Raw genomic sequence first — 27,657 nt, forward strand, 5'->3', positions numbered from 1 at the left:
CCTTTTTTTATTGCTGTCTTTATTTACTGAGATTTGCGTATTAAATTCTGCCAGTAATTTTTTGTCTACAAGTTAAAATTTGTATGATAACTAGTCATTGGACACCATTTAATCAATGGGAAGATTTATAAAAAGGCACTGCTTAAAGTCAGTCATTAAGTTTCCAATGTCCATCTAATGTTGCTTCCTCCTAAAAGAGCAACCTGTGGAACAAAAAACATAATTACTTGATCTGTTTTCACATCTCATTTATGCGCAGTTCAAAGGCCCCAGTATACCTGCCACTGGTTGCATTGCACAGCAGTGGTAATGTATTACTGTTGCATCTAATTATGCTTACCGTGACAGCAGGTATCTGCTGCAGTATACTGAGCCCATAGTATAACTACCTGATAATACCTCCACATCAGAGCTGATATGGAAACCAAAAAAGTATGACATATAAGACTTGTCTTCTTTCAAAGGTTCTTTTTTTCCATAATCATGTTTTTCAAATTGTTGCAATATCTTTGAATCTGAGCTCCTTTACTGTTATTAAAACAGCAGTAAAAACTACCACAATTGTGCACTAGTCTTCAACCCGGCTGCAGGGGTGATGACAATATTCCAGATTACAAAAAGCACCACTGGTGGAAATGGTTGGTCTTGGTTGTACAGTACGTTTTACCAGGTGCCACACAGCAGGTATAATGGTGCCCATACACTTACGATCAAGTATTTACATCTCTATTGGTACAGAATGTTCTGGATGTTTTACCCTCTGTTAGTCTGGCCTTTCCTCCTTTGGGCTGGCACAGCACTGTTGAGCATCCCACACAAAGTACCACAGTCTGTGCATGACTGAACACAGTGGTGATCTTGTAGCAGCCTGCAAAGAAATGGTGTTAAATATTTACTGTTACATTTCTGTGATTGCCATATTTGTAAAACGTGATTAAAAGACAGCCATGGAACGTGTGAATAAGAAATGGCTTAAAATCACAGCAGCTGCATAACATATTTCAGTTGCTGCTCTGCATAGTTATCAATTGCCTTTCAGTGCAAATGAATCATCAACTGGCTCATGACATTTTGAGCTATAGTCAAAAACAAAAAACAAATACCGAGAGTCGTCAGTCACCAGTTTCACTGGGTTTTTAGAGGTTTCTGAGCCTTTCCTTTTATCTCTGCCAATTTCACAAAAATCTGCTTAGCTTGTGTTTTTTGGTGACTTGCAATTTTCTACCATGGCCGTAGTAGGCAGCAAAAGACTGTAGCATATAAACCTGCAGGAGTGTGCTACTTTTTTTCCCAGTTGCTTTACCGAAGTAGCTATCTTTATAGAACTGCCTTTTGAAAACTAGATCCAATCAAAATGTGAGACACTATGTCCACATGTAGGATCAAAGGAAATAATAAAATGCTGTTAAGACCCACATAAAGAGGGACATCTGGTGACCATATAGTATAAACTTTATTGTATACCTGGGCATTTCACGTCCATAAAGTAGGAGTTGGGACTCTGAACAAGTCTTTTCTTTTTATGTTGTCGTCTCTCATGGTCAAGTGACGGGTGGAGAAGGTCTCTGGCCAACTGAAATGAAGGGAAAGGACCAGTCAAATAAGTGGGATCAACCGTGTTTTAACTTTTTAGCTCACTTTGGTAAACCTTCTTTTAAACATTAACTATTGCATTTACATCTTAAGTAAGCACCACAGTTGTTCTTGTGTACTACAGGTGATTCGTTAAACGCAAAAAATGCAGTCGTGAAAGTTTGCAGGCGATGACTACTTTTTGGTCCGACATGACTACGTTATAAGTTACATCACACAACTACTAGTTACATACCACGGTGTTTCAGCAAGTAGTCGCCACCCGTCGTCAGCTATTGTTAGCTAGCTAACCCCCAATCCATGTGTTGCTGCTGCAACAATGTCAACAACACAACTGCGAGGTTTCACGGTGTAAACACGGTAGGACATCGTCTCTGAAATGCACATATGGACCTACCATGTTGAAAAAAGCATACAAATTAATACTTTGTAACTTACAGGCATTTTCGCTGTGCAAATCTCTGCGCATACGTGCGCCGATTAAACAGATAGCATCTCAGAGCAGAGCAGCGGGGAATGACTCGAAATCATACAGTGTGCTGAAAATGGTGAAGAGCATGTAGAAAAATAAAATAAAAAACAGAAAAAAATAAAACTTGATTTGAGGTTTCCAAATATACTATATATTTTTTATTTCCCCCCAAAATATATAATATTTAGTATACTAAACATTTAGAATATCTTCGTATTAGGGTTATCACTTAAAAAAATACAGTTATATATACACTAGTCAAAGGTTTGGGAACACCTTCCCATTTATTTTATTTTATTTTATTTTTTTCAGTTCAGTGTGCCTTCAGTTTTGAATAAATACCCAACAGTGTCACCTGCAAAGCACCCCCACACCATCGCACCTCTTCCTCTGTGCTTCATGGTGGGAATCATGCATGTAGAGGCCATCAGTTCGCCTCAGTTGTGATATGTAAGCCCAGCGGACAGCAATATCAGGAAGAAGGCGCACAAGAAAACAGAGAAGTACCAGGGGCATTAGGAGCATTTCCAAAACTGGAATTCTGTGTCCAGAAGTGATGGTTAAAATCGAATTGTCCCTTTAAACTACAAAGCCCCACAATGCCAAGCGAGAACTGACGTCACATTTCTCGGCACCGGGCTGTCGCTAGTCTGCCCGGGTCTGCAACAGACAGCTGAGGGGTTTCCAGACGTGGGATCCCAGCTTCATTGCGGCCTTATAATATCGAAACGCAGAAGTCTGAAGTTTATTTCAATGGCGAAAACGTACGATTATCTCTTTAAACTCTTGCTTATCGGAGACAGCGGAGTCGGCAAGACATGTCTGCTGTTCAGATTCAGCGAGGACTCCTTCAATACCACCTTCATATCTACAATAGGTGAGTATTCTGCTGACGCCCCCCAAGGATAAATCTAATAAAACGAATGCCGGCATCCACATAGTCCAGCGTTTTGCTGCATTGATCTGTCAGTAATAGAAGCTAGTGAATTTTTTCATGAAAGTGAGGAGAAGGACAAACGACCTAAAAGGGAAATAACTGCATATGAACCAAACAATAGGAGTGTGAGACTAATGAATAATGCTATTCTGTCCTTGAAGACTCGTATGCCCTAGCAGGGTTAAATACAGAATGAAATCAAAGCCACAGTCAAGACTTTTGACTTCTGTTACACTGTAGCCTTTATGCTGAAAGCAGTATTGTGATAATTATGTTATAAATCTGATCTGCGCTGCAAATTTACACTGCAGCTATTTCTGCTTATTCCTCAAAATATGTTCCTCTAAAACGTGACACGAGATCACATTTTACCATTAATTGCAGAAATGCCTGGTTTCCTGTGTATGTGAGGCATGTGACAAATTGGACAGTGTAATGTAACTAATTAAGCTTTTGTGGCTCTTACTTGCTTTAATACAGGAATAGACTTCAAAATCAGGACAATAGAGCTGGATGGAAAGAGAGTCAAACTTCAGATATGGTATGTGTAATTTGACTGAGCTTTTTCCCTTTTTTTATGGGAAAGTCTGACTGACCTGCACTTTAACCCGCTCCCTGTGTTGTTGATTTGATGTGTAATTAGGGATACTGCGGGCCAGGAGAGGTTTCGCACCATCACTACAGCATACTATAGAGGAGCAATGGTTAGCTTTTTATTTCTCACCATGTTGCTATATATCTACCTTACCCTTACACGCGGGGGTTCATAAATTGTTATTATTATTATTTTCCTTCCCAGGGTATCATGCTGGTCTATGACATCTGCAATGAGAAGTCCTTTGAGAACATAAAAAACTGGATTAGAAATATTGAAGAAGTGAGTTCCAAATTTAGTTATATTATTAGTATTTTTTTGTAATTTAAATTCTGTGATTGTTAATTCTAAGTAAATTATAGTTGTTTTTAATACTCATAGTATCATACTTTAAATAACCATAAATAATGAGTCTTATTTAATTCTGCCAGCATGCCTCATCTGATGTGGAGAAGATGATCCTGGGAAACAAATGCGACATGACTGACAGGAGACAGGTGTCTAAAGACAGAGGTGAAAAAGTGAGTCTGAAGCTAGTCGTTACCAAAAAGCAAGCATCAAGCTAATTCAGTTGAAGTTATTGCAATTTTCAGTGTTTGGCATAAATATAAATCTATGTTTTTATTTCACCTAGCTGGCCATTGATTATGGAGTTAAATTCTTGGAAACCAGTGCAAAGTCTGGCTTGAATGTTGAAGAGGTAAGCTGGATGTTTTACCCTTTACCATAAAGCATGACTTACACACAGTATATGTATGTGTAATATTTCTTTTTGTCTTTTATGTCACACAAGGCTTTTTATACCATGGGAAGAGACATACTGCATAATCTGAGCTCAAAGTCGGTAAGTTGAAGAAAGTTTCATTAATTAGTCGCTATCCCGTACTTTGTGTCACAGTCTGTATTTACATTTCTTCACCGTCAACTCTTTTCTTGTAGACTGACAACAGTGCTGGAGGATCAGGCAAACCGGTCAAGATCACAGAGAAAAAGTCGAAGAGAATTAAATTCTTCAAGTGCTCGCTCCTCTAAGCTGCTCACGTATGTGGCGCGACATTGGTGTTTTGGAGGGTTTCCGCCTTTTGGCTTTCCTCGCTGCGGAGGCGGCCGTGGTCATATAATCATGGGGCCTTATTGCCAGCTGGACCTACAGGTTCAGGGGAGGCTGAGATGCTACCCTGATCTGCTGACCAGACGAGGATCAATGAGGAACGAGGCTTTATATGTGTTCATGCAAAAAGACTGATGCATGAATATCCAGCAGTGGTTTGTAGCTCACCCTGCAGTGCCTGCTGACTGTGGACATGTCTGTAGGATCTCTTAAAAAATATCTGTTACAAATATTGGTCTCATAAATGGTAAATGAAGAAAAATAGAGTATTTCATACAACGTAGCATCATTTTATATGCCCTACCTATTGTTACATTTACTATGACGATGCTGTAAGATAATCATATGGAGTTTCAGAATTGGTTGTAATTGTCTGTGTGAATTCATATATGTTACGATTGTGGTATCCAGTGTTAATGCCATCATTTCTAATTGCACATGTGTGCCTATTTAAAGTCACAGTATTGCAATAGAAAGACACAAATATGTAAAGAAAAAATAGCAACAACAAAAGAAAAAACAACCTACTGTTTTTTACTTATTTTTAATAGAACCTTTATTTGTACAGGGTTCTGTGTCAAAACAAAGCTGTGAAAGAGTTTGTTTCTTGGAAGCTTGTACTTAATACATATTGTTACGCAGTTGTCAGTATTTGCATGAAAGCTGTAGGGAGACCTCAGACTATTAAGCACACAGTATCTGAAATAGAAAATGTTTACAGGCAGTATTTGAAAAATGTTGAGCATATATAGGAAGTGAAAGTTTTTGCTGTTCACATATTTTGTGTGTAATCACAAGTAGCAGTTGTGTTCTTGCTTTTATTTCCTCTTGAGACTGTAGACACAGAGCACTTTCCCTTCACGCGTCCAATATGAAAACACAACGACTGGAGAAAGCTGTAATGTGAATGATAGTCCTTGTAAACTACTGTATGTTACATCAGTGAAGAGTAAAAATGGAAAAGAAAGTGGATCTTTATGGGAATGTTGATTTTTTTTTCTTTTTACACAACTACACTGCATGGTTGAAAATGTTAAAAAAAAAAAAAAAAATCTGGTAAAGCTTTTTTTCCCCCATCATTGTCATTTTGTTTGTATCTTTGTATCAGAAACTCACTTAGTAATAATTTCTGATGGCAGGCTACATGTCCACTACTTTAATCATAGCTTTCTGTTTGTCTTCTTGCTATTTTTTTCACTTCTCACTGGTTTATTTTCTCTTTTTAAGGCTCTCATTTTTACTCCTGGACATCGTCTTCTGTCTTCCCTGCATCTGATTTTGTTTCCTCATCTGCCTGTCCAAAAGTTGACACCTTTCTGCTTTCGTTAAGGACTCTCTCGCTGCTAGATGCAGCTAGCTGCTTGCTAACCATCATGGACTTGGCTCTCCTGTCGCTAGCGTTCCAGGTCAGTGATCTGTGAGAGGGTAAATATGTTTCATCAGCAGCTGTCAGATACTCTGTGGTGTTTGAGAGGTTTCTCTTGACCGTTTTTGGATCCTCAGGAGTTTCTGTTCCTGGAAGAGTCCTCGTACTTTCTGTAGGAATTGCCTCAGTCTGAGTTTGATATTGCTGGGTGAGTGTTCTGACTGTTGATACTTTAGGCATTTGACCCAAAGTGGTAGGATGCACCTGATACGCTAAACTTGATGGCCACTGATTTGGAGTTTTATTAATGTGCTCTACCAGTGACCTGTACTCTGCAGTTTGCATCATATCATCACCAGCTTCAGCTGGAGTGTAGAGGATGCTGCTCATAGCCCTCTTCTTAGTGATGGGAGAAGTCTGGCTTTGGTTTTCAGTAGGGATGTACCTCAGAGATTTAGTCCTCTTTGGCGAAGAGGAGTTTCCTAGCAGACTCTGGACTTTGTCTATGGGCTCAGGAGCTTTCTGTGGTTCATCAGGGGGGTTCATAACGATGGTGCTCATAGACCTCCTCTTTGTCAAAGGAGAAATGAATTGGTCTTCAATTGGGTAGTGTTTCAACGATTTTGTCCTTTTCGGAGGGGACAAAGGCCTCAGTCTGTTTTTGTCTGGTAGTCTGTCTAGAAACATCGTGCTGCCTTGTTTTATGTTTGTTATTGTTTCTTGACTTGATGTTGCAGAAGAGGGCCTTTGTTCACACGGAGATATGAGAATATCTACAACTGAGCTTGGCGGAGGTCTCTCGAAACCTCCGGACTCTGAGCTCTGACCACCTTCCCTGGTGTTGAGAGTGCACATACTTGAGGCTTGCCGCAAACTCCGCTGTCTTTCTAGGCCGGTTTTTGTTGTGTCTTCTGTGTCCTTCTGTCTGGATGCAAACTCTTCCATATCCATGTGGAAGCGGTAAAGACTGTAACCGTCAGCACTGTTAATACTGCCTTGGCGAAGGAGATTGGAAGGGTCGCACACCGATGAGTTTCGCGAATAGGTTCGAGTCAGCTCTAACCTGTCCACACCTGCAAGCTTTTCAAGGGCGGTTGCCATACGTCCATGGAGCTCCTCCAGCTGGGCCAGACGCAGATCCACCGTCTGCAGGGAGGCCTTCATCGTGTTCTCCCTCTCATTTACTTCCTCCAGACGCATTGACATATTCTCAACTCTGCCAAGAAGAGTTGAGAGAAAAAGAGTGTTTATGGAAACAGGAACCAATTTGAAATATTTGAACTACTTTTAAAAGGATAGTGATGTACCTCTCTGAAGTAACCTTGATGCGTTCGTCACTGGAAGACTGTTGCTCGTCCTCTTTCTCTCTGAAATATTCCTCGACACACTGTTCTTCAAACTCATACAGGGATTTTAGCTCCTCTGGATTCAGCCTGAGCTCTGAAGAAAACACATGACAGCAATATTTGTTAAAAAAAAAATCAGTTCCAGCAGTTTCTTCATGTTTATAGGCTACAGAATCATGAAATTACTATTTTGATGTGGTTTAAACGCTTAGTGTGTATTATTAACCACTGAAAAACTGCATAAACTCTTTACCCTCATAAAGATGGCATTTGAAAACCTCACCTGTATCCTTAGTGATGAATTTTAACAGCACAGTGTATATCAATAAAGATGTGGTTCGTCGACCATTAGAATAGTTTCTGTTTTTTATAGGTATTTGCATAGACAGAGACCATCCCCACTAACTTCTGATGCACACACACATACATTTTGTTCTACAAGTACGCCTGAAATTTGATAGAAACGGTTCAATTTAGAAGGCAGTTTCAAAGGATACTCCTAGGAGGCTTTCAAGGGGTAAAGAGTTAATTGCACTTAAGTATTAAGTATAATGATAAAATTGTTTTGGTTTAAAAAAGGAGACTAACTGAGGCCACGGTCTTTCTCATCTAGCTCTCCCTCCTGTTTCTTCCTGGCACATCGCTTGAACATCCTGTTGAAGAGGATATAGAGGTGGCTGAGGATGATGAGAGGTGGCGGTAAAATGGGACGGTCATGGAAAGTCATGATCAGCTGATATCTCTGGAACTTCCACACTTGGTTGGAAATTGACTTGACTTCAAAGAAGGTGTTGCTGTGGGACAGGACATGCAGACCAGTGAGTAAAAACTGTAAGAGGAGATATTTTCTTAGAAACAATAGAACAAGTAGACATTGGAAGTATAGTTACTTGAAGACCGCAATGAGCAAGTTGACCAGAAGAATGTTTGCTACGAGAAGGTAACAGGCCATAATGGCAGGTGTGAGCCAGGCACCGGGGATACATGGGGGGAGTTTCTTCCCATCCTCATCATATAAATGTTCACCGCATGGAGCTGCAAGAATGGGAGGTTAAAGTTATACATTTATATAGACTTTAATGTAAATAATTAGAATACCATTCATGATGACTTACGGTTGATTTCCATTGCATAGACTTGGAAAAATCCCCGAAAACCACAGTTCCGCAGGGAAATGGAGAAAGCGTTAACATCAATAGACATAAGACTTTTATGTCATATTTCTGTCAAGGTCAAGCTGTTTTGCTTTAAAGGGTGGACTGGTCTTATCAAATTGTTCATTGCACTTTTAAAAGTACTCAAACATACCTAGTTGCATACTTTATATCCTTGACATATTTTACATTTTTCAATTTTTTTTATATAACCTTGTTCATAAAATCAAAAATGAATGAAGACAAACATCCGAATTTCAGTATGCATTAGAACACGTGTTTAACAGCACCTTCCAGAAAACGTTCAATACCATCTTCAATACCATTTCTAATTGAGGCTTTTTAAATAGTTGCTTGTTGCCTTCACCTTGACAGAAGAAACATTAACAGGAGAAGAAAAACTTGGAGGCAGATGATCATGACAGAGGAGATGACATACAGGCATCTATTCTGCTCTTAAGCAGTGAAACATTGTGTTGTACTGAATGTATGTATTGTAGTAAGTGCTATTCCAAATGTGCCAGCAGAGGGAGACAAAGTATGTCAAAGTGTGTGACATTGCTAAGGCAGATTTTAAAACAGAGGAATAATGCAGCACTGATCATCTGCCCAGAATCAGGAAACAGAATCTTACTATGAACTCTAGTCTTACGGTCTATCGAGTCTGCAAAAACCTCCCCATAGATCATCCAATAAGGCATGTAGAAAATGTTTCTGGCCAGGCGCCATGTTGGCTCCTCATCTGGATGAAGTATGGCTTGTCGAGCCACTCCGAAGCTCATAAGCACCACCAGCATGATCACCACAAAGTACATCATATCAATCATCTGAAAGGAATCAAACAAAGAGAACATGCAAGCTCAGTGTGTTCTCTTTCTTTTTGTGTGCGTGCATGCCATCTGTGATTCGTTGAACTATTACCATTTTCCCTATCATCATCACATAAGGTCCCAGGTATTTGTTGACTCCAAAGATGTCCAATACACGAATGTACCAGAAGATGATGTCTATACAGTAGATAACCCTGCCATAGCCCATGTACGGTTCAGGCTGTAGCCGTAGCATTAGCCCCAGAAGGAACGTGGATATGGCAACCAGGTCTGTGATGTTCCAGTACTCCTCCATCCACACACTTATCTTTTGTTTCAGCTTCCCTGGTTCTGACATCAGAATCTAGACACCAGGATTAGGAGATCACACAGTATTCATTACAAGCCCATAAAACCGTTTGGAATTTAAGATATTCCGACTCTGTAAAGACTCATACCTGTCGGACTTTTTCAGTGCCAAGTGTGAGGATGTATGCTATGACCATCCACTCTTGTATAGATGGCCATCGCTCCATTTTCACCAGGATAATGTAGTTGTACAGCATCAGATAGCCCAGATAGGAGATCTGTCAAAACAATAAGGTCATAAAGCTGTTTGTTGTTGTTGGCAGTCATTTTTGAAATACATGCTTCACGCATCAGAAGGGAACTTACTGTGTTAAACCAGAATTTGGTGAAAGGTGCATTATAAAACTCAAAGAATCTTTTGCCAACTGGGATTTTATGGATTTTGGTGCTATCCTCTTCTTCGTCTCCTTTTCGGGAAGTTGCATCAGTGTTGGCATCCTGCAGCATCACAGCAAACAGCAAGCTTACAATCATTCACCCTTAAATTAGGCATATGTCTAATAAAAAAAAAAAGTATGAACAAGGACCTTGCTGGATTTTGTGTCATCATCTTTGTCCTTTCCCTCTTCTTTGCGTGTAGGTGCCTGATAAGAGGCATCGTCTCCAAGGCGGAAATCCAACAGCAGAATCAGAGGAGGGAAGATGATTCCCAGAATAACCTGAGTGAGATAATAATTTTTCAAGTATTTCCGCTAATAACATTCTTCTTGTAAATATTATTGTTTTAGAATTTTTGGAAGTTAACCTTTAGGCCCGGGCTTTTTCCAATCCTCAAGCAGCCCATCCACATATCAGTGAGCAACATCTGGCTGCAGGTGTGAGCGATGAAGTCACGTTGCTTAGCAGCCACAGCCAGCTTCAGACAGGTGGAGTTACTCCAGTTAACCAGCTCATATGTTAGGAGTTTCATGGCCACCTGTTCATCGTGCTTGTAGGACTGGTCCAATAATTCGTAGGCCAGTTGTCCAAATTCTCTGTGAGAGGGACATAACAACAATTATTTCTATATAGCACTTATCAAAGTAGTTTAAAGCAAGTAGAAAAAGACATACATCGTTACAGAAAGTATAAAAAGCATTCTGCATCACTCACTTGGAGTTGTTTTCCAGATCTTGGGAGATGTCATCCACCAGTTCACTCTCAGAGCACTCATGAGCCATGGCCTTATACAGTTTACAAGCCACTAAAGCCTTTGCCATAGCCTCTTCGCCACGCTGCCAGAGAAATAGTGCCATCTTCTGGCGCTTCATCAGCACCCCCCACAGCATCAGCTCGTGGAAGGGATACTTGAATCGACAGACTTCAGGGTCATCCACATCAATTTCCACCTCCTCCTCTTTCTTCTTTTTTGCCTTTTTCTTGCCTTTTGACCTAGGTTCATCATCCTAACAAAAACAAAAAACAAAACAACAACAGCTAGATAGATTGTGCTTCTGTGTGGGTTTGATTAGTTAAACTATTTTAGTTGTTGCGAAAGAAAACCCTACCTCCATTCCTAGAAGCTTCAGAGCTTTGGGCTGCAAGAAGAGAACAAAGCGTTGCAATTAATGTAAAATGTTACTTAATATGATGACAAACCATTGTCATTTATTTCCTTCCATCCATGCGTACCCTTTTTAGTCCATATAGATTGTTGTAGAGGTTACGGAAAGCTTTCCTGGTGTAATTGCTTCTGTAAGCTCCGCCCATGAGGTATTCCAGCACAAGACCAATATCAATCAAAGTAATTTGATAATCTGGAGGAAGGTTTCCCTGCAGAAGTCATATATAAAAAAGCACGATCTTAACTGCTTTAAAATAATATTGAACCTGAAATAAACTGAAATGATTCTGCTGAATGTTTATTGTTATAAGCAAAGACTGTCTTACCTTTTTGACATCCCTAACCACAGCATGCAGGGTATTTGCCGGGCCAAGTTTCTGAAAGATGTGAGGAGAAGAAGGAGAAGTAGGTTCTGTATATTTTTATCCATCAAAACTCTGTGAATTAATATTTTTTTTCCCCTTTTGCTGGTGTTACTCAGCATTGTAGAACTCTCACCGTGTTGTATAACTCTTCCAGCCTGGGAATGGTGAGGAAGTGGTGAATGTTGACTCCATTCTCGAGGAGCAGTTTGACAAAGTCCACTCTGTCCAGCACCAGAGCATCCATCATAGCCTGCTCCAGTGAGTTCACCTGATAGAATATATATAATATGATTATTTTCTCTATGTTCACTCTGTTGTCTCATATTTTCACATGTAACATTTGCATAAACGTCATTATTCCTACCCAGCGAATCAACTCCAACTTCCTTGGATCTGTTTCCTCTGGTGGTTCAGGTTTTGCCTTTCCCTTCCCTTTCCCCTTCTTGGCCCGAGTCTTGCTGCGAGGAGCGCTCGCAGGGCTCTTCTGTCTCTCCTGAGACAGGGCTGCAGTGGTTGTAGTGTTGGCAATAGCACCAGCAGGCTGACCGAGTAATAATAGAAAAAAATATCAAACATCAATTTCTACTATGCCTCTAACTTGATCATATCAGTTGCCAGTTTTTGTGTTTGTTATGTGTGCTTATATATGTATTTGCATGTGAGGTGTGTTTTTTTCCAACAAGAACTGATATCACCAAGCTGAAAACTCTCCTTTGGTCTTCAGTCAATTCTTTTCACAATTTCTTCATCTCATAAACTTCACTCTCCGTGGATACCTGCTGATTGCTTTGGGTTTTCACATCACACTTGTGTAGGCTGCTTCTTTCAGCAGATGAATTTGAAGCATTTGCAAATGCGTCATTCTAAACTTTCATCAACTCTGTTTCACACTTTTTTCTTTCTTTTTTTTATTGGATTTTCAAAAACAAATTATTTCCTTCAGTCTTGAATCCATGTAGTCACAAAGCACTGATGTGAAATGAATAATTTACACTGTTCAAAAGGGAGGAACACTCACTGGCAAATTGTGTCCGTAAACAAAGATGTGATTTCGTGCGATATCCACTCTGTTCCAGGCCAGAGCCAAACTGAGCTGGTCTGCTGCCGATGCGTTCGTTCCTGATGCAAGAAAAAAGACGGAGACATGACGAGAGCCGGCATGTGCGGCACGCCGTAAGAGAAACTATTGGAAATATACAAGAAGGCAAGCTTCGAGTGGGATAACCACTGGTGTTGGTGTCTGATGATACCTTTTAACAAAGCAGTAAGGATGGCCATTTCTATATCCTGTTGTCCCTCAGACCCCATTCGAAAAACTGTAATCTATATGTGAGAATAAAAAAGGAAGCGAGGGAATGTTACACTGTAATCATTTAAGTTGCTGATAACAAACTACACAGATGAAATGATTGATGAAAGAAGGAATTTTTGCCACTGATTTTCAGCAGGGCCTCTTTCTCCAGCGCCCTGTGGCTGACCTTTCGAGCGCAAACAGCCAATTTAATCGTCAGACACGGCGATAGCGCTTGCCTTGTTACAGACTTGACGATATCAAATGAAATTACGCTGACGGGTCTGTCACATGCGCAGCCATGGTGAATGGGATTAGATTGGCATGAATATGTGGCACGGTGCCAGAGTTTTTCCAGCGCCGGCCTCAGGATGCGTTAATAATGAGCAGTCTGCATCAGCATGAACACTGAACACTTTTGTTTCTCTTTCAGGAAGCTGCAGGCTGCCTTGTTTGTGTGCGTGTGGACACTTTTATGATAATAATTTTATAATTCGCTTAAATGTTGCATCCTGGTGTTACATCACAGCAAAATGTAGCCCTCTAAATCAGTGTTTTTATCTGCCCAGGCCAGATGTTCACATTGGATGCACTTAGGATGAAAGGATTATGTGTGGACTAGACAGTGACACTGATTCACCTGTAGGTTAGTTACCTCCCTTTAGTTTAAGATTTATACATAAAGAGCTCAGACGACTTGGTTGTTCTGCCACTTTGTCTCAATGGAGAATCAAGGAAAACTAAATAGTGTTTAATAAAAAAAACAGTACAATTCAGTATGATCTTTCAAAAAGCAGTTTAAGTTGCTTATGTGAGTGTTTTGGAGCATTAGGCAGTCTAATACATCTGGGATAGAGAGTTTCAGAGTGAAGTGGTAAACTGATAGCACTCTGGGGACTGAAAGCCTGCGGAGTGGATAGAGCAACCTGGCTGAGGATTAGGGAGCTGGATCCTCTCCTCCATCTGTGTGCTGTATGCTTCCTGTGAGTAGATGAAGTACGAGCTAAGCAGTTGATAGTGTGTGTTGATCTTTTCCTCTCAAATGTATAGATTATAGAGATTATATAGCGTTACAAACTGTTTATCGCATCAATTATGCCTTCGGGAATGCACAAATGCTGCTACTACTTAGGCATTCATCTTGAAGAATTACTCTCAGCTCTGTTTTTTTTTGTCTTTTTTTTCTGCTGAAAAAGGTGTGTGCTGAACTGAGTTGGAGTACATACCAGCATTTGACAGCTACGCACTTGCATGCGTCCTTAACAGTTAATAATATCCTACAGCAAAGCTGTAAAAGTCCCGGATTACGATATATCGCACATGACCACAAAAGAAGGTGAAATGACATGCAGGTAGCGGGGATTATGTTTATTCAGTATGTTAATGGACATACACAAATGAGTGGAGTGGCGATGAATGACGATGGAGACCAGATGCTTCACAACTCAAAAATATTTATTGATTGACACAGACATGTTGTTTTAAAAATACATGGCTTCACTCCTACAATGGTTTCACTCACTTTGTTCCTCTACTTACCAATTCCCTTTTTTTCATGCACTCCATTACCATGAGCAGGATCTGCTGCGACTGGCTTTTGCTATAATTGAATGTCTTCTGAATAGTCACTAAAAGTTGGTCTCTGACATCGTCGTTAACCAGGCTGCATGGTGGGATGAAAAAAGCACATTTTTGTTTTTTGTTTTTTATAAAGGATTGATATCAGTGTAAAAGGCAAATCGACTGAAACCTCACCCTCCATCCTCTGAGAACTTGTGCGCAAAGGAAATGATGTCAGAAGCACGGCCGCTGCCATCGCACACCACCACAGGGATGGGGGGCTCATCTCTCAGACTCTCCAGGGCAATGGAGATAACGTTGGGACCTCCCTCTACTATTAAACACACCAGAGGAACCCCCTGACCCAAACCTGGAATGAATAGAGAGAAATAATCATTTGTTCCATCCTTTCTTTTCTCTGTAAAACAGTCTGAGAGTGAAATGATGAAGCTTATGTTGTGCTACGATGAGATGTGTGAACAGACAAACCAGAGGAAGGAGGAAGTGACGTCAATGGTGACAGCTGAGCATCCCTTTGCTGTCCCTGCCTTATCCAAGTTCCAGGCATAGGATGACAAAGGGAAGCCCACATGTCACAGAGGAGCTCTCCATCCATGTGTCCAACAAGATTTTAGCTCACATATGCACATCACAGTGGGCAGATTATTTAAAAATGCAGCGCACTAAACAACTTACGAGTATTGATCTTCTGCAGAGAGATGTGCTTCTCCAGCACTCTACGGAGTTTGACCTCAGAGCCGTACTTCCCGCAGGTTCCGTTGTCTGTGAGGATGAAGTGGGAATGGCTGTTGTTGAGCACAGCCAGCTTGCTCAGTGGGTTTGCCATCGTCTGATAGGGTCTTGTTACCTGGAAAAAGTTATAAGAAGAGACATTACTTTGAAAGGTCTTCTTTTTAAGGAGACCACATGCTGGTGCAAATGTCCTTACATCTTTCCCAATGAGGTCTTCTTTGTTTTCAAGGATCCCCCATGGAGCAATCCCTATAGCACACACCTTTCCACGTGACTTAGAGGAATGGTCCTTTAAGGCATCTCCAACATGGCGGATGACCCCTAAGTTAAAATTGGCAAAATAGAGCAATACAAATAAAGCTCTTTTGTGATGGGGCTGAATTATGGAGCATACTGTGGTAATATTGCGGTAACCTCACGCAATATCAATCATTTGCAATGAATTTTCCACTAAAGCTCTAATTATAGTGCCTAAACCTGTGACAATGGGTTAGTCAAATCTCCCCCAGGAAATTGCAGAGTAGTGTTACGTAATAACAATTTGGGGCAAAGGTAATCTTCTAATGTCACAAGCTGATTGTTATTAAGTGAACATTAAAAGCATTATACTAAACCATCAGCGTCCTACCTGTGTTAACTCCACCCGTGAAGATCCAGGCTCCGGTTGTGACGGCCGCTTTAATCAGGCCTTTGCCAAACACTTGTTTGAGTTTGGGCTGGAGGTCAAAGTTCTGGAGACCCCCGTGTACAGAGATGAGCAAGGTGGGCAGCTCCAACTGCCAGTCCTTTACCATCAAATGCAGTAGGTTGTCAGGCTTGGTGTCGTATGAAACCCGGATATACTAGAAAAAACAAAGTTGGGAGGTTAATTATCACTTTTTTCTAACTACGTCTTGTGCGTTAAGTACAGTTTAAAAACTCTAGTTCAGATGTGGAAAAGCTCCTTAACACTGCATCGTATCCACTCACTTCTCTGATGTGAGAGAACTAACGGTAAATAATCCTCCTTTACAAAGGAAAGGTCCCCACACTTTAAGATTCTACTTTAATGATTACATTCTGTTTTTAAGGCACCGCTTGTATCCACAGGATCGAAGATTGAAGCAGAACCTTTTTGACTGAGACTCACCATGGCTTTGTTGATGAATCCTCCTCCCTGGAACTCAATGATGCCAAAGGCGTCCGTCGGGTACGTCCTGGTGTGCTTGATCACACTCCATTTATCCTTTGGGGTATCAATGTGAACCAGCTGGTGGGTTTCCTCTAAGGAGTTGGCACCAGGAGGGATGGCCACGTGCTGAGTTGTCAGCTGACCACAGGCACATCTAGACAGATCAGAGGGTATGAACTGCAACTTGAAGAAGCCAGTAAGACACACCTTGCACATATACTTTCATTGCTCTACCCATTTCTGGCAAATATGTGCTTTGGCAGACAAAGGGCTCACTGCCTGGCTGCTCTAGCAGCCCTGGAGTTTTCCCCGTGACTTACAGACGCATTGTTTAAATCCTGATAAATGCGAGATAGCATGAAGTCAAGGGTGTCATGATTTCAGAAATTAATTAATTAATAAGGAAAATATTTGTCAGTTAATATAGACCCAAATGCCAGCTTCAAATACTATTATATTATTTACAGGACATTATTTATATAACCACCACTGTCATAACTCACACAACCCATTTAACAAGAAAAATGTACACCGATGCATGTGATCTCATTTTATTCTTAATGTTTTCAGCTTTTTTACTTTTTAACATAATTTAATAGATATTATTTTGCATATGGAAAGCTTTTTTTTAAAAAACAACAACAATACATTTTATAAAAATATGCTAAAATACACTTTAAGCAAAATGAACATTGCATAAATTTGCTTCAAGCTAGAAAAAAAGCTGTTGTAATTCTGGAATAATGATGTGGATAATAACAGCATACCTGCACTTACAATCTAAGCACTTATATTTCTGACTTGTAATTTTTTTTAAGTACAATTTCAAGGTAAATTTGAAGAATTGAAGTAATTACCTGGTTGGGTCTTTGCTGGGAAATATGTGTATACATTCTCTTTTAAGAAAGGTCCTCTCAATCCATACTTTCTGTGCCTGGGAAGACAAAAAGAAACATAACAAAAGTGTTATGCAAAAGCCGTTTTTCGAAGAATCCAGAAGTTGTACTTGATATGCACAAAGACATGAGCATGGTGAACTGTGGCACTAAAATCATGCATGCTCTGTCATTTCTCATGTTATTGCGCCACAGCTGATGCTGGTAAAATTGCCTCCATTGTTTGTTCAAGTTTCATAAGCAGCCAGTGAAAAGCACAAAAGTACTATTCCCCCACACTTTGTCAAATCCTGTTCTGATTGCTTTCTGATCTTTTTCCAGTTGCCGATCAAAAATAACCCGAGTTCAAAGCGAAGGTTCTCAGAGGGCTATTGTTGACGGTGGAAGCCCAATTAACACCGAATCAGGGGAAGCAAAGCTTTCCAAGAAATCACCAGGAAGTGGGGTTGAAAACAGAATTTGAACCCTTGACAGCATTATTGTGTAAAAACATATTAAAAATCTGTTTAGACTTTACCAATAAGCCTGAGGTCAGATGAGTAAGGATGAAAGACCTTATATAAACCTCACTGAAGTCTTGTGATAATCACAAGTAGCCATAACACAGAACAGTTACTGTTCTCGCCCTGTTTTTCTGCTCAAATGACCCCCTTTGAGAGCAGCTGGACCGCAAAACCACAGACTTTCTCGGAGTGTCTACTCGCCTCCACTTTAAGAAAAAGGGAAACCTTTGCATTTATCTATTTTTGTTTTTTTGCCTGTGCAGATGTCATAGGGTCCATCCAAACCAAAAATATACACGAATGCAAATAGATGCATGTTCTTTGCATATTACTTTTAATCTGTTTTTATTGCATGTATGCTATTTTCTATTATGACTATTTTCCACCAGTAATTCTTCGTGGGGTTTTTTAACGCTTGTTTTTCAGTTCAACACTACTACTGTAAACATTTGGTATAAATTATTTAAAATTATACAAATACATAGATATCAGCCTTACATATATTATCTGCTGTTACTACAGTGCTCTTTCAAGAATGATGTTTTGGCGCAGCTTCAAAACAACTACTTTTTATTTAGCATGAGTTTTTGTAAAAAATATTCCCATCTTTATTTCTCAGGTCATCATGCATCAATAAGCACCTAGACGTCCTGCAGTGCTGCCTGCTCACATTTACCTCATCTGAACTCACTTTTCACGGTCTGCAATTTATACAACATCGGTCGCTGCTTGGTAAAATCCTAATAATGCAACTAAATAAAGTTTTTAAAGGGTTTCGACTCACGTACAATCCTCTTGACGGAGCTTCGAGGTCCTAGTGCTGCTGGAAATTAAGGCTAGGGAGTGCAGGGGAGCCAGAGCTTTCTCCTGGTGCTGCACTCCCAGTGAAGTGGCCTCATTGAATCCCACAGGACATGAAACTTCTTCACTTTATGAGGGCCAGTTAATGTGATGAGCATGTGAGCAGGGTCTTTGTTCGCCCAAGTCTCATGACTCCAGTTCAAGGTAATCCTTTTGGGAGTCCCATGACCCTTTCTCCATGCCCAGAGGGTATTTTCATCATTCGCTTGAACAAGGCACAATAAATCTACTTTGATAACCGGCTCCTAATCTCCCAATTTGTGTAAAACTCCTTTCTTTGTGCTCGCTTCACAGTTTGGAAGAACTTCGCCAGTGTGAGACGATGGAGAAGAGCGACTAACCTAAAAGTACTGCAGCCTCGCTCAGAGGGTCCCCAACTTCTCGTTTGAAAATTTTCACCCCCTCCAAGTACTTTGATTTCAACTCAATTTGCATAATTGAGAGAATTGGATGCAGGCATTCTTTTGGAAGGCGCCTTGTTAAGACATGACTGGTCTCCAGTTGGGGGTCAGTCAGTGCTAATTGCAGTTAATCTTTATTTCCACCCACTATGTTTTTGTGGAGAAAAAGAAAAGGCAGCAGTCCAGATATTCAGTATTCCCTTAATCTTCCTGTTTAATATCAGGTATGTTAAGTTGGTCTACATTTAAAAACACCCTTTTTTCATAAAAAAAGAGACTCCCAGTGCCCTTTTGTAATCATATTTATCCTCCTGTTTGGGTATTTAATAAAAACAGTCGTCAAGTTATAAAGGGATTGCAGATGCATTCTTAATAACTAGAGATGGAGCGAACTGGCACTAAGTAGCAGACGTCTGCTTAAAGCCTTTCTCATGTGAATGATTTGATAAGCACTCCTTTTATGGTTGAAGTGAGCAGTTTTAGCTCCAGTAAAAAAAACAAAAAACAGCAGAGGCTGGTGGTAGATGACAGAAAGACAAAGAGAGAATCCTAGCATCCCCCTCCAGTTTCCCACTTTTCTTCGTGCTCCAGTAAAAAACGCACGTGGGCCAATGTTAATTATAGCCGGACAAAACAAAGCGCATTTCCAGAAGGGTTTGGCCAGTGTGACGCAGTTATTTCAGCTTACTTAAACTCATTAACCACAGCAATTAAAACCAAAATCCAGTCAGCAACCAGCTGGCTCGTTAAGAGCTGCCTTTGAGCACTTAACAAAGAAAAAAACAACAAAAAAAAACCATTTTAAAAAACCCTAGAAGAATGAGATAATGCAGGATCCGATTGTGTCACACCAAGCAAATTAACAGGACTTAAGACAAGCCTCGGAACAATCAACAACATTCATTCCAACATGCAGACTTTGGAAAATTAGTGCTTAAAACAAAAGACAGCTATATGAGACGGAAATTTTAAAAAATATATTTATTATTAGCCGTACTGATGCAGTGTTTTCCTCTCAAACTTTGACCATGCTTAGCACTTTAATACAATACATTACTCTGACTGTAGATGCACATCGGAGCAACAATGTATATACATTCATTCCTTTTTATACTGGAATCACATGGTCCTGGTCTCCTGATCCACAGCTTAGCAACAACTTGACCACAGCTAATTTGTTCCAGTAAAGCTTTAATTACACTACGCAGTTCCAAAGGCTCATATAGAGAAGGTATAATGATGACTTTATATCTGTATGTGGATATCTGACTGGCAGCACGTGTTTGGTTAAATTCTGTAGCTATATCAGTTGAAAATCAACGTGTCAGATATTCACAATATTGCAGTAACAATGGAATTCATACAACAAAAGCCTTGTGAGCACAAGTGAAAGGAAGGATTTTGGGTTCCTATAAGGAATGTGATGTTACCCGGGTTGAAGATCAAAGCAACTAATTGCTCCTCATTGGTATTGAATAGCCATGCTAGTTAGAGCTTGATGCATTGTGACAGGAAGAAAACCCATGTAGGCTCTGTTGACTGTCTAAAAAAAAAAAAAATGTTTCAGACTCATGGTAAACCACATGGGCTGAATATAAAGCTGCCTTTTACTTGTTTTTACTCGAGGAGAAAAGATATGTCGTCAAAGTGGCACACTCCACTTCCAGGGTCTGGATGGGCAAATTTGCATTAACTGTGCAGCAAACTGTTTTCAGTCAGCCCTGTTTGTAAATGCACTCTTTGTCCTCATGAGTTGAAAAATCCAGTTAGCCATCACGAGTCCAACATGTCACTGATTATCCCCGAGAGTTGAGGGAGTCATAAGACATGTTTTAAGGCTGCTGTTTTTCACTTTTTTTCCCTAAAGCAGTCTGACTGAAATAGAGACCAAAATCAAGGAATCGCAATAAAGTTAGGGCATCCTACAAAACTAGCGACATCTGAAATCTTTCTGTTGTGAAAGTGAAGGAACCTACTCATTATGGCTACAACAGTTTAAGTAACGTAATAATTATCAATCACGCAACTAAAAAATAACCAGGTTACCCAATGATTTTAAGGATTACATGGGTTCATTTATAAGCCTTACTCTATATACACAGCAGCCTCAACAGATGTTACAGGGATTCGACACCCTGCTGAATTCATGATTTGAACTACTTACAAAGAAAGGAGCTGACTGCAATTTCAGTTGTAGATGTATGTTAAGAGTAAATGATAACTTTTCAACTAAACAAAAGAGAAAAAAATTGTTGTCGTTTGAAATAAATGTGCATTTCTGTTTATTTGGGTCAAGTATACCAAGTTTTTCATTGGCAACAATTTAGGGATTAACACTCACCAAGCCAGTATCCACAATGGATTGCACTATTGTGTGGATTAAAAGTATACCTGGGCCCCTAAGCAGTCCCTAACCTCATCACCCAGGCCAAAGAGCTCTGGGTTGACCAGTACAAAAGCTGCAATGGGATAATGGATCACCAGTAAGCATCTTGGTGACACATTGACAACTGTTGGTGTGATTATTCTCAAATTTAAGACACTCAAAATTACGGTCAGTCACTCTCAGTCTGCTGCTCCACCCACGATCTTGTCTCATGCAGAATTAATGACCATAAGGAGGACAAGGCATGACTCCCAACACTGCATGGGAAAATGCAGACGGGACCACAGTCACCACCTTTGTTAGGAAATAAAACTTTTTGGAATAACTTCATTCAGAGTGTCTTAAGGGAAAAAATGCTGACTTTGACACCAAGAGCATCATCCCTACTGTCACACGGGGCAGTGGAAGCATTAAACTTTGGTGGTGTTTTAAATAAATAGTCTCTGGACCTTAAATCCAAAAACTTATAGAGACAGCCACACTTTTGTGTATCCAAGCAACCTCATATACTCGAGCATTAGGAAAAGATCTGAAGAGAAGAGTGGTCGAATATATCTACAGAGACTGTGTTTGCCAACAACGGTTATTCCACCAAGTACTAAATCTTGTGCTCCAAGGGGATCAAATGCTTTCCGTCACTAAAATTCACATTATTTTGTAGCCGTTATAGGATGATTTTGTCATTAAAATTTATCTTAGAGTTATTCTGAATTTCAGCTGCCATATAAATTAAAAACTTTGTTTTTATGTGAGTGCTGCAGATGTTGTTTCTACATGTTTTTGCCTTGAGAGGGATGTATTCAAAGAATTTCTTTTTTGCTTCGACCATATCTTTTGTAATAGTCTTTTGATGTGCGCTTAAATAAATGCCATTTAATTTCATCAGAGGAGAACAACTGAATGTGAAGGGCGGCTGGGTGACTCATACATCACAATCTCATATGAGGTGCAAACCCAGAGTGAATCTGGTAGGATATACAGATTCAGATTTTTACTGGTTGTTGCAGTTTTTATTACTAATGTTAAGTGTCTGAGTACAAACTCATCAAAAATTAGTCACCCCCGTTAACCTGCGGAGAATTCATGAATATCATGTGCTCTCTGGTGACTAGAGGCCAGTGTTCACCATGATTTCAGCTTTATGATATGATCAGCAATGATACTCAGGTAGGGTCTGGCATTTAAGTGATGCTCATTTGCTACTAAGGAGCCCTAAGTGTCCCACACCATTACACCACCACCAGCAGCCGCAGCAGCCTGAACATCATGCTTTTATGTTGTTTAGACCAGACTCTGACCCTGCCATCTGAATGTTAAAACAGAAATCGAGACTCATCGGACTAGGCAACATCTTCTGTGGTCAGATTGTGGGAATTGTAGCCTCTTTTTCTGTTCTTGGCTGAGCACTCAGCAATTGTCTTCTTCATATCTCCATTGTAAAAAATGGTTATTGGAGTTAGTTTTCCCTTCCTGTCAGTTCGAGGCAGTCTGGCTATTCTCCTCTGACCTGTGGCATCAACAACACATTGTTACCCAGAGAAAAGCTGCTCGATGGATAATTTCTCTTTTTAGGATCATTGGTTGTGTGGGAAAAATCCCCGTGAATCAGCAGTTTCTGAAATACTTAGACCAGCCTGTCTGGCACAACCATGCCGCAATCAATGTAGTTATTTAATCCAACTTGCTCCTTCATTTAAATTTAAATTGAATTATATTTGTCCTTAAAAATTCTGTGCTCATAAGCCTCCACAAAAATAGTGCAAACTCTCTTAATTTGCAGTTCACATGCTCTTCTTCTGGGATATGTTGCTCAAATATGAGAAAGAGAAATGTATGAATGATTACATATTTTTGCTTTCAGGGTCTTTTAAATACTTTTTTTAAGACTTTACAAAGATATAAAAGTCAGTGGTTATCAAAGTTGGGGAACGAGACGAGAAGGGCTGAGGCTAGATGACAGTGTTGGCACCATGTTGTATATCCTTAAAGTGATGACTTGTGTAATCATACAGTTTGTGTTTGCAAAATGTTTGCTAAAAAGCTAAGATAAACTTATTTTTTTTTAAGAACAACATCATTTATAAAAGTTCCATTAATAATAAATTACAATTCAATTTTAAAAAATCTTTTAAAACTTTTTTTTAATCCTAATTAAAATCCCAGAGTGGAAAAAAGTCTGAAAGGTAATAAAAATTAATAGCTGTTGAATGTGACATTGTTGCCTGCACGCTTCATCTTACCTTCTGCGAGCCAGATGTGCTGCGTTTGAGGGAGGACCTTTTAAAGGTGCCAGTGTCCATGCTGGAGACTTAACTCAAGAGAGGAACCCTAGGAGAGTGGCGACAGGTCAGGGGACGCCAGCAACGTCGACATTAGAGACAGACAGAAACACTCAAGAGCCACTACAGCACCAGGTGATGGCACCAAGCCCTGGATTTACACTTCAGTAAAGGTTACAATGCTTCTCTCTCCTCTATGCGGCTTACTCCCGACTGACAAGACAGAGATCCCTGCCAGGGATATAAATCACTCGATGACACACTTGACACATAGACCCTTTTCCACTGCCGAACATCCCATAATCAGGCTTAATGCAGCCAGCTCTTACGAAGCCTCAGAGTCTAATGGATAGAGATTTAATAAATGGTTATTGAAGGTAAATCTACTTTGGCACACCACAACCCCCCAAAAAGGCTTAGAGAGAGATTGTGCAAGCTGTGAAGCTAAAGTTAGCCAACAGAAAGCCAAAAGATATCCCACCAGATGAGATCTGACAAGGGAGACAAGAGGGTCCCATCAGGGTGCAAAAACATAGGTACGCATAGGCAGAGAGTACTTAGACTCATTAAGAAATAATAAACAGAAGGAAGGATAAAAACTCTTGAGTGTTTTTTATATTTGGGGATCTGAATAAAACAACACATTTAATCTCTCAGCATCTTACATTTAGGTTTTCCCACCACATTAAGTAGTTGTGCAACACGTGGAGCAGCTTGGTTCATAGTATTAGTAAGAGTTTGACCTCTTACATAAGACTTTAAAAATTAATGGAAATTCAAACTATCACTTGTCAGCACTATAAAAAAAACACTGCATTTAGCTTACCCTGGGCAAATATTTTTGGGGTATTCATTAAAATGGCTCAAAATATGGACGAGAAAATCAAAAGCCTTTAGGTCTTATACAGAATCCAACACTTCACCTGCTCTGCTGATGTAATGTGATAATGACTTGTAATGTTTGTTGTCTGAACTTTTTTTTTTGTAGCAAAAACAAAACAAAAAAAGTCGATTTTGTTATAGACGGTCTGAAAGTCAAACCCAAGAGAAACCAGTTTAGGAGCATGAATTTCATGTCCAGCACCTCCCTCTGCTGGACACTAAATAGAACAGTTTTAAGGGTGATAAATAAGTAAAGGATTACCAAGCTCACCAAGATTTGAAACTGGCAAGAAATGATGCACACAGGCTGGATGTAACAGCCTGTGTAACTCAATGTTTGCCTTACAGTAAAATAAGCTGTTAATGTAAAAAAAAAAAACCCAGCCCTGTCACAGTGAAGTGGCCTCCCACAGAAACACATTGCAACACAGGAAACTGCAACAAGTGTGAGTGAAGTAATGAGCTACCTAATCAGCTAATCCAAAGTATGCGCTCACCAAGCATCTGCTTTACTCTTACAACTATGAGCTTTGGGAAACGACTGTACCTTGCGGTGTCAGTGAAGACAGCTGGATGACTTCATCAGGTCATAATCTCAAACAATAAACATGAACCTTGAATGAATGGTTACTTTTTCTCTGCTCGACTCCAGCCATGTGTCTAGGTGCTGTCTGCCTCTTAGAATGGATTATGTGTAATTTCTCCTTGTAAGCAGACACAAATGAGCTTTATCTTCTCCTGGTGGCTTTGTATTGGCCAGTGTGGGGAGATTATTTGTCTCCGAGAGAAGTTGTAGCACTGAATGGAGCAGAAGAAAGAAGGAATGATGAAAGACCCCAAACCAAATGTATTACTTAGACATGCGACTGAAGTCAGACAGAACTCCAAATAAACAACAAATTTTGATATCTGGGATTCTTTAAATTGATTTTTTAAACTATTAGTTTCTTTAAATCAGAGGTTCCCTCAACATACATGCAAGCTTTTACAAAACCTAACAGATTCCACTGCTTTGATTGGATGAAAAAAAGAAAATAAAAATAGATATTCTCTTGCACAGCACAACTTAAACTGTGTGTTGAACAAATTCTGTAGTCAATCACTATCTAATTTAAAGACCCATATATGCTTTTTGAGAACTTGATAATGTTGCAGTTGATGATTACTCAGTTGCATCACAATTAGACTACTATGGACCTCGTGGGTTTCCCCTGCACGACCCTAGAAGAGTGTCAACAAGATGCTGATACTATTCAAAGTAAATCCAACTTGAGAAGAAAATAAATAATGTGATGAAATTTCAGTAGATTCTCTGATCATTTTAATCTAACAAGCAACAGTATCTCACTATGTATTCCATTTCTCTGCAGCAACCAGGTGCCAGCTTTAGCCACAAGAGGGCACTCTGATCCCTCGTATAGGCACAACAACAGAGTTCAAAGTAGTCAAGGTAGTTATCACTTTAATTGGGTCAAATGTTTTTGTTTGTTTCCTTGTATGTTTTATATATCAGACCCATCAATACAACCAAAATCATGGGACGAAAGGAAGCATTAGTTCCATCTATGCGAGAGCTAACTTTCTCCTCAGACCCCTCCTCTCAGAAAACACATAATAAGCGAAAGGGTGTAAAATATTTGGGAACTGTGTTTGAATCTAACACAAATGGTAATGTTATGAAGACACTCACTGACAGTATGACCCATGTAAACCTGGCTTTTATGGTATATAAAGGATGCTGAAGTGTGCTTTAAAGTACCGTGTATATTTCAAATATTTGACATTTTTCTTTTATTTTCTTGGGGTAATTATATTTCTGTGCCCCCCCCCCCCCCCACCACCACCACCACCACCACCAAAAAAAAAAGCTGTGTGCAAAGAGTTATTACAATAGGTTAAAAAAGTGGCACAGTTATATATAAAACACAAGCTCATTATGTCCTGATGTAATGAGTTTCTGATTAAATTTCATCTCGCAAAACATATACAGGAAAGTTTTGCCTTATTCCTAAGACTATCAAATCAGTAAAAAAAGAGAGATACCCTGATTTTGTAATACAAAGATGCTGAATACATATAAGTATACATACAGCATACATGCCCACTTTCTAGTGTGTGTTGTATAATCCCTGTTGATCGTGTAAAACCTGTCCTCACTTCCCATTAAGTGTCACGTGAGCGGTAAAGAAAACATGCTACACATTTGACGTTTCGCGTGCCAACTGCCTCAGATCAGGCTCAATGTACCTTCAGTTGTTTTACTTGATAATTTGTAAATGTCTCATGTGACTAATCTCATCACTTAAGCCAGATGGCATGAGGCCAGCAGCGGTAAAGAAGGTTAGGGTTAAACTGCTTCCACATGTGATTTTCTGGAAGGAGACACCACTTAAAGAAGAAGAGAGGTTTCACTTTGAAGACTTCAGCTGTGGAAATCCCTCTTTCTTCCTAAACGTGCTTACTACCCCCAGCAAGGAAACCCAAACATTTTCATGCACGGAAGAAGAGTTCTGCAGAAACCTGTGGGTTTAAAACACTAAACAAAGCCAACCTGCCTCTCCTTCCTCTTGTGTCTGCCAAACAAGGCGATAAAACTTGAGTGTTTGTGAGTCTCCAAACAGCCAGTGTTTTTCCCGGTTGCCCAGGCAATAGACTACACCCTCACCTGAGACCTTTTTGCTGCAGGTGTGTTCAGTCTCTCAGCACTGCAGAGGAGGACAAACACAGTCGGCTGATGCACACAGTTGGATACAAAATAATTAAATAAAGAGCTCTAGATTACGTGTGTAGAAGGAGATAACATGTACCTGTTCTGAGGTTTTGTTTCTCTGGCCGAAGTTCAGGCCAGGAAATGGTCTTAAGTGGTTTTGTACCAGCAGGTCATGTTAGGACATGTTCCCTGTGTGCTTTGCTTGTACATGAGAAGCACCTTGAGCTCCGCTCGAGTTTTTTAAAAAAAAATGAAAGTTTAAAAGATGTTGACATTGGTTTGTTATTTCTTAAAAAATACTTTT

At 39.9% G+C, this 27,657-nt stretch overlaps 3 protein-coding genes across 4 annotated transcripts; 1 reads left to right on the forward strand and 2 right to left on the reverse strand.

Moving 5' to 3' along the window:
* Positions 1–2: 2 nt before the first annotated feature.
* rps27l (ribosomal protein S27 like) lies at positions 3–2,132 on the reverse strand. The gene is made up of 4 exons (XM_085167793.1): positions 2,032–2,132; positions 1,465–1,573; positions 758–868; positions 3–203 (listed from the first exon to the last, which is right to left on the reverse strand). The coding sequence occupies exons 1-4, from the start codon at positions 2,035–2,037 to the stop codon at positions 175–177; spliced, it is 255 nt and encodes an 84-aa protein (XP_085023919.1). The 5' UTR covers positions 2,038–2,132; the 3' UTR covers positions 3–174.
* A 541-nt stretch (positions 2,133–2,673) lies between these two features.
* LOC146515499 (ras-related protein Rab-8B) lies at positions 2,674–14,514 on the forward strand. Its single transcript, XM_085167794.1, has 8 exons — positions 2,674–2,942; positions 3,483–3,543; positions 3,646–3,706; positions 3,802–3,879; positions 4,029–4,118; positions 4,232–4,297; positions 4,391–4,441; positions 4,537–14,514. Exons 1-8 carry the CDS (start codon positions 2,819–2,821, stop codon positions 4,627–4,629), a joined length of 624 nt encoding a protein of 207 aa, XP_085023920.1. The 5' UTR covers positions 2,674–2,818; the 3' UTR covers positions 4,630–14,514.
* trpm1b (transient receptor potential cation channel, subfamily M, member 1b) lies at positions 5,239–25,184 on the reverse strand. 2 transcript variants are annotated; one of them, XM_085167774.1, is made up of 27 exons: positions 23,723–25,184; positions 17,293–17,369; positions 16,394–16,589; positions 15,893–16,106; positions 15,461–15,585; positions 15,208–15,379; positions 14,707–14,881; positions 14,491–14,614; positions 12,911–12,983; positions 12,679–12,779; positions 12,025–12,201; positions 11,794–11,928; positions 11,622–11,672; positions 11,364–11,504; positions 11,240–11,269; positions 10,845–11,137; positions 10,498–10,726; positions 10,280–10,411; positions 10,059–10,190; positions 9,842–9,970; positions 9,496–9,747; positions 9,227–9,401; positions 8,536–8,556; positions 8,311–8,455; positions 8,009–8,214; positions 7,382–7,514; positions 5,239–7,290 (listed from the first exon to the last, which is right to left on the reverse strand). In XM_085167774.1, the coding sequence occupies exons 1-27, from the start codon at positions 23,780–23,782 to the stop codon at positions 5,946–5,948; spliced, it is 5,043 nt and encodes a 1,680-aa protein (XP_085023900.1). In that variant the 5' UTR covers positions 23,783–25,184; the 3' UTR covers positions 5,239–5,945. The 2 variants fall into 2 exon arrangements, with proteins under 2 accessions (XP_085023900.1, XP_085023899.1); XM_085167773.1 differs by having other exon boundaries at positions 9,209–9,401.
* Positions 25,185–27,657: the final 2,473 nt, after the last annotated feature.

Source organism: Neolamprologus multifasciatus, chromosome 7 (genome assembly GCF_963576455.1).
Source record: "Neolamprologus multifasciatus chromosome 7, fNeoMul1.2, whole genome shotgun sequence".
In the NCBI taxonomy this organism is placed as follows: Eukaryota; Metazoa; Chordata; class Actinopteri; order Cichliformes; family Cichlidae; genus Neolamprologus; species Neolamprologus multifasciatus.